This window comes from Esox lucius, chromosome 1, assembly GCF_011004845.1.
Source record: "Esox lucius isolate fEsoLuc1 chromosome 1, fEsoLuc1.pri, whole genome shotgun sequence".
Lineage (NCBI taxonomy): Eukaryota > Metazoa > Chordata > Actinopteri > Esociformes > Esocidae > Esox > Esox lucius.
Window position 1 is genome coordinate 30,702,601 of NC_047569.1, and position 13,250 is coordinate 30,715,850.

Consider the following 13,250-nt stretch of genomic DNA (forward strand, 5'->3'; position numbering starts at 1 on the left):
TCTTTGATACCTGCCGTGTCCCAGATTCCTCCAGTCTCATCTGCTCTTTTGGTCCTTATCTCCCAGCATGGCGTTGTGTTCTTCGCCCGGCCTGGCCAAACAACGGCTGGTCATGCCCTCCAGTCGTGCTCCTCTCTAGGTTCTGTCCTAGGTTGAATGTCCCTGCTTCCTGGGGCGCTTATCTTCTAGCCACTATGGTTTTTAACTGGACACCATGTAACCATTTCTGGTGTGAAAAGGGCAGTGTAAAACTGATTTGACTGACACCTGAGAATTTTCTCTATATGCTACTGTTTTTACATTATCAAAATATTAAAAAGTGCTCTACTGATAACATTGGTTATACAATTTACACTTTGACTGATAGTATATTGTGGTTTCAAAAACGGTAATGCTTACAGAGGATGATAATGACAAAAACAAAACCGCTGATTTTTTTTTACAGCCCATTCTTGCGTACTTCTACACCAGTTACCACAGGGGGCGCTAAACCAACAGGCTCCATCTGCAATACAAAAAGACTGATATAATCAGCCTTACTGCCCACATCTGCCCAGCCACTCCAGGCTTCTGAGTAATGCCAAAGGGTCACAGCTGTAAATAGTGCTCTTCATTTCTCCCAAGTCATCAGGCAAAATTGTAGGTCCTTAGCGTGTGTTTCAGTGTGTATGTGTATGTAAAGGTGATAGAAGAAGAACCAATGATAGCTCTTCACTCTGTTTTTTTGTGTTTTCCATAATATGTAGTCACCTATGTCAATACAGAATAATCATATTTACCTAATAATATAAAGTAGTCTATATCAACACCTAATTATATGTGGAAGTCTCATAAATTCCATGAGAATATGTAGTAGCCTATAGAAACACCTTTTGCTTGTTTCAGCAAGGCAGCTCTTATAGGAGTTAAGGACCTTGAGACCCTACACTTTTACATTTTCTCTTCCAGATAAAGAAGCAATGGAAACCTGCCTTGCATAAGTATTGGAGAGATAATTTGTTTCTACTTTTGGCCCACCATCAAATTTGTATTTGAAATTAAACAATTACTACAAGTAATTATTTATTTTCTTTGAGGACATTTGTGCCAACATTGGTATTACAATTCAAAGATGACAACATTTTTGATAAATAATATTTGAAACCTATTCACTTGTGTATTAGGTCAAAAGTTTTGTGTTGGGTCCCATTTTCCTAGCACACATTGACAACAATAAGCTTTTGACTGTAAAAGCTTGTAGGATGCGTTTGCTTTTTATTTTTGGATGTGTTCCTGTTTATTTTGTGCAAATAGAAATTATTGGTAAATGATTGTATGTCCTTTGTTATTTCTGTTACTTAAATGTAAACTTGAATATATTTCCAATAATTTCTACATCAGTGATGATGCGGCCATCTAAAACAAATTATAAACATTTTAATGTTGACATATTGATATTTTAAACCCTCTTTGTCCCCACTTTATACCAAGTGTATTAATACATTTTAAAATAGTCCTTTTAAAATCCAAACGTTGCAATAGTATCAAAAGAAGATGCCCTTACAGTTCCAATACCTTTCACTGTTTTACCTTTCATTTGCAATGAATAATCTGCATTTCTATCAACAGGGAAATATGCATACATTTACCACAGGAAACCTTTAGCCAAGAATAGTGCAGGCAACAACATCTGTTAACTCCTATAGCCTGAACGTCACACCTTATAAAATCCTAAAGAATGTTATTATGCTTAAAGGGGAAAAAATGGAGGGGTGTGTGAGCCTGGTTAATTCACATTTCCCGTACTAATAGAGCAGGCAACACATTAGGCTGTAGTTCCACGGAATGGTCTGAAATAAAAAAAAAGTGTACTGCGCAATTGTTGCTTATCCGAAGTCCGCGTGTCCAATAAAGTGTCTGATAGGCCTTGTATTTGCCACGTATTCCAACACACCAAGCGGCGTATTCTCTGAGAGGACCTAGATGGCTCGCCGCTGAGAATTTCACAGCAATGTGAAATTGGGTGAGATTCTTGCTTGTATAGGCCACGGTCGGCGCAATGTCACCTTGACGAGAATCTGAAGGAGCACAAGGGGCGCTCAGCATCTGTCTAGGACTGGACAGGCAGAGAGGGTGTGTGCTGGCAAGTGTGTATGTGTGTGAGAGAGGCAGTAAAGCCCGGCTAGGAGAGATCGCGCGCACGGAGGATCCCTCCATTTGGTTTCTTCCGCACGGAGATGGCTGGATTCCGCACAGGTAGTAGCCTACTATAGACTTCCAGGTTTCCTTTCCTGTCGGTGTTGCAGTTCTTTTTTAAATGTATTTTTTTTTCGTTCAAGGAGTGTAATTTCTGCAGTCTTTGTTTAATTCACTATTTAGTCCATACTGCTATGTTAATGATAGACTACAATGTAACACAATAAACTATTAGTTCCCAAGTACATGGGCATTAATAACAAAATATAAACAGAAATATAATAACAATCCATGACTAAACCATTTCATCGTGGCTGTTTTTTTCTTTTCATTAAACTTTCACGGAGAGAATTCCACTGAACGAGGCACAGGAGCGGCTTTCGAAATAGCATCTTTTCAGTCAGTCTATTTTCACATCTTCCAGTGCAGCGCGACCCTCGCGTTTTTGTCACCGCCACCTCCTCTTTAATCATGTGACAGTAAATGTATACTTCCTTTGCCGGAGAAAATCAGTATCATCCAATCGCGTTTCACGAGGGGCGGCTCGGTTTTTCAACATTTGACAGGGATGGATTCTGATCGTCATGACGTCACCCGATACCCTGACCTACAGTCAGTCAGCGTAGGGATGCTCTGAACGCAGGACTGCAGCATCTTTCCTGAGAGACTAGGGAAAAAAATCTCATCTCCCTCTTGCTTTGTATCCATTCTCGGCATTCTTATCCCACTGGACCCTCCTGAAAACCCACCCCTTGCCCTCGAACAACGAACAGCAGGGTGTCTTCATGCGCGAAAGGAGGACCGGATAAAACATCACATTTTTATTTCACCACCTTTCTTTACCCTTTATTTATTTAACCTCTTTTGTCGAATAGGCTATATGATTTTCTAAATTTTTATTTTGTTGACCATTGCCTAGCTGCAATTGAGAGGAGCGCCACCGTTCTGCATTGCTTGATAGGAATACGCGCTTTATTGTTGCAGTGGAATGAAATAACACACATGAAGAAATTAATGGAAGATTAAATTAGCCTACCGACTTCACGTTTAGTATTTGTGGAACGGGATATAATTGATCAGTTCATTGGATTTTTTTCAGGTTATCTGTTCCATAAGCGGCGTACGCATCGTCTTGTTCGGTTTGAACAAATAACCCCTACTCTGCGTAGCATCTCGGTGTTCTCCGAAGGGGCGAGAATAACGCGCAAGCGATTTCATTCGCAAGAAAATACGCATTTTCAATTTCTTAATCGCTTCGTCTGTTCAAAGACTCTTTCTTCAGTAGGCTGCGTTGCATAAAGGGATAAACGCAGTTTCAACCAACCTACTTTTAAAATGATGGCCGGCGGGGCAGTACAGCAAAACGGGATTTTCTCGAATCCTCACCATCACAATCAACAGCCGCACATGGAGTCGGATCCCCCCGATTCGCGTAAAAGACCGCTGGAGACCCCAACCGAGGCTAGCAGCACTAAACGCACAAACACGGGAGGTAAGCATCCTAGGCCTAAAAGATGGGGATGCGAGGGATTATCTCGAATGTGTGAATCCTGTTTATCGTTATGCCTACACCGAGAAAGGGAAAGGGTGGCACGTTCGTTATCATCTTGACGTTGCATGCCTCAACACAAACCTGAAATTAGTGTTATCGATAAAGCACACGTTGAATCCTTGTTAATAGCAGCCCACGGTGGGTATCTTGCCACCTGTTGGAAGTCTTTTTTCAACATATCTATTTATAAAATAAGGAAATTCCTTTGTGTCGATGGAATGAAAGACAATGAATGGAGGTGAATGAGAGGCTGCTTATTTGGAGGGAACCCTCGGGTCTTATGTAGCCTGACACGCTAATTCATGACATCGTATTTTGAAGCCAAGGCGTTATTTTAGGCCCAACTGACATATTTAGAGTTGTGTGGAACATAAATTAAGAGTCTAAAACATCAAAGCAGTCTCCAAATTCGGACAATTGTTTGTTGACCAAGATCACATACCTTTGACATTTGACAGGTGACCTTGTGTGCAAATCTGACACTTCAAAGGCTACTGTAGTATCTTGTCTGTGTGCAATTACTCAAGAATACGGTCACATTTATACATACACCATTAGTAGTAATCCTATGTAGGCTTTTCATTGCGAAATTGTGTTCTACGATTATGAAGTCTTTGTTTATACTTCATTACCACTGTAGCGTTCAAAATTCCTCTCATTAAAGAAATGATATGTTATTGCCATTGATGCAGTCATGATTATATTCATTGGTTGGATCAAATTTGAATCTGACTCGAAGTAATTGCCATTTGGTTTTTGTTTACATGCTGTCATGCGTCAGGCATTTTCACCCTCTACTGACATTATCATTATGAGTTACCATATTTCACTTTTAGGCCTGCTGACTTCTTTGACTTTTAATGGGCCTATACAAACCATTCTGAAGGTAAAACAAACGCGTCACAATAAGCATTCCGGTGTACTGCACCGTTACATGCCGAGATCGTTTACCGGAGAGATGAAGTGAACAAAGAGGTGGTTTTCTAAAACGCACTGAAATGATTATGTACAGTTTAATATATTCACTGAGCCGACTTGGTTGAAAGAAATCAATGCTCGGAGCACTAAAAGCTGCGCATATCTTAAAACCTAGTAGCACACTTGGGAGGCATTACCTTCAAACACATCTCATCCATTTGACCAAATTAAATGGTTTGGATTATGACAACGGCTGACGTACAGTAAACGCCACATTTTTCACGTGGAGTGGTTAACTGTCCCGAACGATCAGCCCCGTCTAATCAATTATATTAAAATGACTGTCACTGTTTAAAAATGATATTATTGAAAATGACATAAAGAAACAATGTCTAGGAAAGTAGTAAGCCATTAAAAAATGCTTTTTAAAGTAGCAAATCATTATAGCTCTTGGTTTTAACAAGTAAATAATTATCTGCCTCTACAAAGGCTTGGAGTTTAAATTGCACACACACACATACATACAGAATCAGAAAAATTTGCCACTTAAGATCCACTGGGACCATTTTAACCATTACCCCTGTGATCAAAATACCCCAAAGTAATTGAATGTGTCTGTAGCAGGGCAAGCAGTAATACTATATCTAGGTTAGAAAGTGGCCTGTCCCTGCTGCAGCCTTATATACCTAAAGAAACAGTCCTCACGTGGGAGTTGTGCTTTGACAAATGCAGTAAACCATAGGACATTGAAGCCAGTTAAAAGAGGGTACAGCTAGTACCTCCTAATCATTTGTGATAACATTAGTTTTGCCACACACACACAATGTGCTTCCTCTTCCTGTAGTGGCCTTCCTGCAGCCCCTTTTTGAAACTGAAGGCATTGTATTCCCTCACCAAGAATCACACTCTGAGGCACATGGTAAGAGAGACACTTGATTTTGTTATCATTCTACTTTCTGTTGCTATTCGCTATAATTCAAATATTGCTTTGGCAGTTTGATGGTGATATGCATAGTCACTAACTGTATGTCTAGCTTATAAGGGAAGAAGACAAAATGGTCTGCAGACTACAATAGCTGAATGGTCTGAAAGTATTTTGGAAATACTGTATACAAGGTTTATTATTCAATTTTATTTTTACATTTATTGATCTAAACTGATTAAAGAAACCTCCAATTATAATCCTATGAGCTATATAGCTTTGATTTTAAGCATATCATCTGCAGAAAATGTAGGCCTATGTTTACATTTTTTAAATAAATATAATTAAGTCCATAACATTCATTTTCATGTTAAACTGCCATGCTTATTTTGCCATGCTGTTCATGTTTCTGGAATTAAAAAGGTTATCAATCATATTGATCATATCTACTGGATATGTTGTAATTATTATTTTCAAATGGTTGTTAATGGTTTTGTAATTAACATTTATTCCTTCATTTCTTTTTGCATGACATTGTTCATTGGTTGGGAATGATGGAATGACTGGCTTAGACATTTGGGTCCTTCTGAATGTTGTGTTTTCTGAACGTTTCCGTACTGAAAGTGTATTACCTGTCAGACCTGGTGCAGAATAGATGGGATGAGAGTGCAGGGTTCTTTCCCCCGCTGTGGCCTACTGGGGATATAAATCATTATTTTATGTTACATGAGGTGACATTCTTATCAGAGGAAAAATCACAGACACCCTTGGTCTGATTTGTTTTTCAATCCACCCGTTTGGCTAGCCTCTACCGTCTACTACCTACCACCGGGACTCAGCAGAAACCCCTCTCGTACGCAGCACAGGCGAACGCCCCCTAAGCATAAGATCTGATAGGATGTGGTCATTTCCTAAATGGACGGATTGGCACCAAAGTAGCTTCAGTGGACAGTGGTGAGGAGGCCTCCGGATGCCCTTGCCAATTGACGTGACTAGACCGTAAATACGTCTTGGCTGTGTGGAAGGAGAACAGTTGGGGGAGGGGGGGGGTTGTTGAGGACCCCGAAGAACCAGTCATGGGAGGGGGATGGTGTCGGATTATTACCGCCCCCCCAACCACCATCACCACCATACACAGCACTGAGCCGTCAGTCTAAGGGGCATCTATGGGACTGACGTTATCGATCGCGTTGCTAGTGTTCTGTGTTGCTCTTCCGCCAAGGAGCTAGGCGCCTCTCGCATACTCAAGTGACTTACCTTCCCCTGACCAATCCATTGGTGCTGAGGAGAACGCGTCATATTTTCACCGCGTAAAAAAATAAAAACTCCGAAAGAGAGCACGGACGATTTTTACAGAGCGTCTGCGCTAACGTCTTCCCATTAATTTGTCAATATAAACAAAGGACAGTTTTAAGACCCCCCCCCCCCACACACACACACACACCGTTCTTGTAGCCTCCACCCGGTTTGTATTAGCCCAGGCGCAGTTAGCCCGAACGGTGCGTCCCCCCACTTCTCTGCAGTGTTTTTTCGGCAGAGTGTTTCTAAGCAGCAGGCCTTTCTTTCTCTCAGTCCATGCTAATCATGGCTCTCCTTCAGCCCATCACGACTCCTCACTCTTCTCCACCTCCACCCGCCCACCCTCCCATCCGCCCACCCACCTCCTCATCAGTCGCCAGCTGCCATTGAATACCTTCTCCCAGCGACCGCATGCAGCCTTGTCTGCTTATTGATCCCCAACCATCACGGTGAACATGAAGGGGGCGCTGCTTCTTCTTCTGGATCATCTCGTTTTTATTTTTTTTGTTGTTTTTTTTTAAAGCACTGCGTCAAAAAAAAAAAAAAAAAAGATCCCAATGTACAGGGCGGGGTTAGGGCCGGAGGGTGTGTGATGCTTCTGACATGGCGACTCACGATTGGACGCGGAAGCCGTCCGTCTCCTGCGGCCTGCAGGAGGCCTCTTGATGAATATGGATGAGAGCACTGAAAAGAGCGATGCGGAGGGGAACATCTTGCCCCCCTCTCGAAACAGCCGCTCTCGGCGAACAATGCACGCCGCCTTTCACCGACGCTGGAGAAAGAGCAACGCTCGGTGTAAGCCTTAGCATTACTCAGACTGCTGCGTCCGGAAACACTCCGATCCGGACACGGGGAGGGGGGACGTTTTGAGAAGGCTACGCACAGGCTACAACGACCTGAAAGACCCCAGTAAGCAGGGGATGTCCCAAGGTTGTCCGGGGGAACGGTAAATGACCCTCTGATGTTACCGGGGACGTCGCAACGACTCGTGTCTGTCTGCAGGGAGATTATGCACCTGGTGACATAAGAGACAGGGGACAGCCATCAGGGGGTTCTAACTGATACATTGGGCACCTTGAAAGGAGACCATCAGACAGGAAAATGGCTACTTTCTGTGTTTTTAAAAATGTCTGTCATGGGGTTGCATCATTCACGTTCTCTGGTTGCCTTATTCATGTTCCTAGGTTTGATGACTCAATGGCTATTCACGTTAATAAATGTTATTGAGATTTTTTTTTTGCATTTAAATAATACAGAAATCCAGTCTTTCTATAAAACATTTTTTGACAGGAACATATAGTGCAGAGCTTGGCGATATGTGTCTTGACTTAAATCAGACATAGATGCTGTAATAATGGAACTCCACCGAAAGAATAAAAACATATCACAGAGACGCTGGGATATAGACACGCTGGGGGGAGGACAGTGAATCTAATTGCTTTAATTTTGGGGCGGTGTGCAACGTTTATGAAACAAGCTTAGGAAGAGTTTTCTAGCTAATCTATCTAACCGGTTAACTTATGTCATGCAACATGATTAGCTTATCTGGTGAACGTCCTTTGACTTTTCAACCTTTGTCCTTTACGCCACCTCAGAACACATTGTGACTCAGGTGACGTGCAGCAATTTCTGTTATCATAAATGTACTTTTAAATGTTTTTGTTTACTGCTGACACAAATCTCACAGAAAATCTCGTTAATCTCAGTCACAGCGTTTTAGTGTGAATAGGGCAGCAGCTACCCCCCATTTAGCCCCAAGACAACTGTCTGTCCACTAACAGCTGGAGACATTCGACTTGAACAAAAGAATGGAAAGGTACACACACACAAACCCGTCCAGCTTAAGTGAACTGCATTTTTCCAACAGTCCATTGCTGTTAACTAGCCCAGTGGCCCACCAGGCCCTCGACACCAGATCTCCGGATTTGGACTGTCAATCCCCAGGCTGACCGAGCCTATTTTGGGCTCCAGGACTCCTGGGAGCCCCTAGCAACAGATTGCTGTGTTTACAAACTAGTTTAATATGTCAGATGCCTCTTCATTATTTATTGTGGCTCCCCTTTACACAAACAGACACACTCACCCTAGTTTCTCAAAAGCAGGAAAAAAATGTCAGTACAGAAAGTATACTTGGACATGAAGGAAGTATTCTGACCTAATTGGCCCTCTTTGTTGTCTCCCCAGTAGAACACATGGGTAGTGATGGACTGAAAGCATTTCTCTTACAACACACGCACAATTTTTACATGGGCAACACATTTTTCCTATTAAATCTTTCGATTTGACGTGTGAGAGGAAAGCACTGTTCCTGTAGATACTTTCACTGCTGGGTTCTGTCCCTGTCTGTGTAGTTTGAGAGTAACACAAGGCCTCCTGCAACCCAGAACTACAATCGGACAGTTGCCTGACGGCGGCCTCCGGATGCTCAGGTCTCCATTAGATCCAAACTCATTTACCTCAGTCCATCTACAACCCGGACTGGGAAGAACCGTATCAGAGCCCGGCGACCCAAAACCCACGGGAGTTCAGACCGTAGACTCCCCTCGCAGAGCTCACTACTAATTCAATCTAAGTTCCTTGTGCCCCAGCCTGCCTTGGCTATTTTCTGGCAGCGTTGGTGAAATACATCTGACAGGGTCAAAGCGAGGTGTTTGTGTTCACTATTAGAGATCGATGTAGGATGTATGCTGCTGGTCTAGACAGGAGTAGCTGAGCGGCTGTGCACAGTCATCATGTTTGATTAGTATAGGCTGAATGCAGCATTATCATCTGGGTGACTGCGACAATGCAAAGAAATAAACGCCTGGTCTCTATCAAGAAAATGTAATTAATTTTAAACAATTTGAATACTGACTTAATGTATGAAACTGGTCCACTGTCAAACTAAAATGTATAGTTTATATAAATACACGTATGTGTGTGTATGTATATGTACATGTAGTGGCAGAATATGCTGTTTGATATTATTTATCGATGCCCTGCCTTATTAATTTAGGCTGGTTAAAATTAGACTCATCCCAATCAAAATGAGGTCAGTCTTGGCTTTATTAGGAATCTGGGTCAATGCAGAACACAGGCAGTTCTGCAGCTTCTTATATCCAGCGCAGGCAGGCTCACTGTCAGACAGTGCATAGAAAACAATTCTATAACCTGCTTTAAAATGAAAAACAAATGCAACGCCTTTTGGGCAACTGTTATTTGCGAGTCTTTGTTTTGGTATGGTCAGGACAAGCCTTGATTTCTACATCTACTGACTTAGAGTTTTGGTCATATTTTATCCACAGCAACATTTTTATTTATTCATCCTGGCCCAGCAAAACAAACGTAAGAACCGTCGCATTGCAAGCGGCATGCTCTACCAAATAAACCCCACAGAAGCCAACGTCTGTAATTGGTTGACACTGAACTGAATTTACTCGCTATTTAATACTGATAATGTTTTGCAAGTATCTGTTTTTATATTTAGGTCATGTATAAACAACAGCAAGGTATTTAAGTCACAGCAATACATACATGCATAAATATATATATATGTGTGTGTATGTATATATATATATATATATATATATATATATAATGGGGAGAAGTATTTGATACACTGCCGATTTAGCAGGTTCTCCTACTTACAAACATGTAGAGGTCTGTAATTGTTATCATAGGTACTCTTCAACTGTGAGTGACGGAATCTAAAATTCAAAACCTAAAATCCAGAAAATCACATTGTATGATTTTTAAATGATTAATTTGCATTTTGTTGCATGACATAAGTATTTGATCACCTACCAACCAGTAAGAATTCCGGCTCTCACAGACCTGTTAGTTCTCAAGAAGCCCTCCTGTTCTCCACTCATTACCTGCATTAACTGCACCTGTTTGAACTCGTTATCTGTATAAAAGAAACCTGTCCACATACTCAATCAAACAGACTCCAACCTCTCCACAATGGCCAAGACCAGAGAGCTGTGTAAGGACATCAAGGATACATTTCTAGACCTGCACAAGGCTGGGATGGGCTACAGGACAAAAGGCAAGCAGCTTGGTGAGAAGGCAACAACTGTTGGCGCAATTATTAGAAAATGGAAGAAGTTCAAGATGACGGTCAATCTCCCTCGGTCTGGGGCTCCATGCAAGATCTTGCCTCGTGGGGCATCAATGATCATGAGCAAGGTGAGGGATCATGCCAGAACTACACGGCAGGACCTGGTCAATGACCTGAAGAGAGCTGGGACCACAGGCTCAAAGAAAACCATTAGTAACACACTATGCTGTCATAGATTAAAATCCTGCAGCGCACGCAAGGTCCACCTGCTCAAGCCAGCGCATGTCCAGGCCATTCTGATGTCATGTGCCAATGACCATCTGGATGATCCAGAGGAGGAATGGGAGAAGGTCATGTTGTGTGATGAGACAAAAATAGAGCATTTTGGTGTAAACTCCACTCACTGTGTTTGGAGGAAGAAGAAGGATGAGTACAACCCCAAGAACACCATCCCAACCGTAGAGCATGGAGGTGGAAACATCATTTCTTGGGGAAGCTTTTCTGCAAATGGGACAGGACGACTGCACAGTATTGAGTGGAAGAATGGATGGGGCCATGTATCACGAGATCTTGGCCAACAACCTCCTTCCCTTAGTAAGAGCATTGATGTTGGGTCATGGCTGTGTCTCCCAGCATGACAACAACACGAAACACAAAGCCAGGGCAACTAAGGAGTGGCTCCGCATCTCAAGGTCCGGGAGTGGCCTAGCCAGTCTCCAGACCTGTACCCAATAAAAAATCTTTGGAGGGAGCTGAATGTCCGTATTGCCCAGCGACAGCCCTGAAACCTGAAGGATCTGGAGAAGGTCTGTATGGTGGAGAGGGCCAAAATCCCTGCTGCAGTGTGTGCAAACCTGGTCAAGAACTTCAGGAAACGTATGATCTCTGTAATTGCAAACAAATGTTTCTGGACCAAATATTAAGTTCTGCTTTTCTGATGTATCAAATACTTACAATGTGATTTTCTGGATTTTCTTTTAGATTGCGTCACTCACAGTTGAAGAGTACCTATGATAAAAATTACAGACTTTTACATGCTTTGTAAGTGGGAAAACCTGCAAAATCGGCAATGTATCAAATACTTGTTCTCCCCACTGTATGTACATATGAGAATGCAACCATTACTTTGAGAGTTTTATTATAGTTAAAGTGGTCTCTTGGTTCAATCTCTAGGTTGAACTGTTCTGAACATTATCAATGGTTAAATTAGATTGTTCATTATCAGGTGAAACGGGCCGAGGTGTGACTTTGACGGACTGTACACCTCAACTATGAACACAGCTCACCGCCCGCAATCCGGAAAACCCGTTTTATAATAAACCTGATGCTGTGGTGCCCTCTGATAGGCTGAAATTGTTGTTTTGATATGATGATCTCTATTTAGAATGGTATATATGTGTGTTTGCAGTAGAAATGTAACTATAGAATAAATGACTGAGTAGGCATCTTTTCAACATCGTTAAATTGCCTCTTTTCAGCTTTCCGTCAGAACCTAAAATGAACCAAACTTCAACGTAATGTTGCTTACTGAGAGAGAGCATTGCGCTTCCTTCCTTCCTCCTCTCTCTCCTCATTGCCCTGGGGTGGGTTCAACAGACAAGCTCACAGACACTGGTGCCATTTTTTTCATGGATTCTGGAGCATACTTGGCAATGTCAGTCTTCCTGACAGATACACAAACACTGACTCCCACACAACACAAGTGTGGGTGCCTCAAATAATGAGATTATATCAGGACGACTGGGCTTTTTGAGGAGAGATAATGAACTCTCTCAATTAGCTGGTGATTCTCCCGGCACGACCAGCTGGCCAGGGCAAGTCCTCTCCTGTGTGTACCCCTATAACACAGCCCCTCGGCAACACTCTCCGTGTTCAGATCCTGCTCTGGGTTCTTGCTCAGAAATGCCAGGAAGGCGTCCAGACACGCCGCAGTGGGTTTCACCTTTTCACCGCGACTCAAGCCAAAAGCAGGTGGGAGGAGCTATTATAATTAGCGACAGCATAAAGGACGTGGTGTCACACTTCATGAGCCCCACACCCTGCTTGTCTCTACATCCTGATCGGCGGGTGGGTTCTCGTTGCGTTGACACGTGACATACACTACGTGTAGTGCACACATCAGGGTTGCTTTCGCGCGTGTCGTAAGTCCGGAGCCAGAGGGCTAGCTAAGATGCGGTAACACAGGGTCACCGTGAAGGGGCCAGGCACGAGAGCCAAAGGTCAGCTGACCTGGACCTCAGCATGGCAGGTAGCCATCACCATAGAAACAAAGGCCCTATTGTTTTCCCGAAAGGGTGGTTGTGGCGTGTGCAATGGGGTGGGGGGCATCGTTGCTTCCCCTCTGC

At 42.8% G+C, this 13,250-nt stretch overlaps 1 protein-coding gene across 4 annotated transcripts in view; it reads left to right on the forward strand.

Annotated features, from left to right (window-relative positions):
* The first annotated feature begins 1,923 nt into the window (after window positions 1-1,923).
* nova2 (NOVA alternative splicing regulator 2) overlaps window positions 1,924-13,250 on the forward strand; it is a 54,258-nt gene continuing 42,931 nt past the window's right edge. The window contains exons 1-2 of one of the 4 annotated variants that reach the window (XM_020048512.3): window positions 1,924-2,235; window positions 5,490-5,564. In XM_020048512.3, coding sequence (XP_019904071.1) covers window positions 2,217-2,235; window positions 5,490-5,564 — 94 coding nt within the window. In that variant the 5' untranslated portion in view covers window positions 1,924-2,216. Of the gene's footprint in view, window positions 2,236-2,759; window positions 3,668-5,489; window positions 5,565-13,250 lie in introns of those variants that run through there. The other 3 variants (XM_013133707.4, XM_020048515.3, XM_010891947.5) reach the window with 3 other exon arrangements.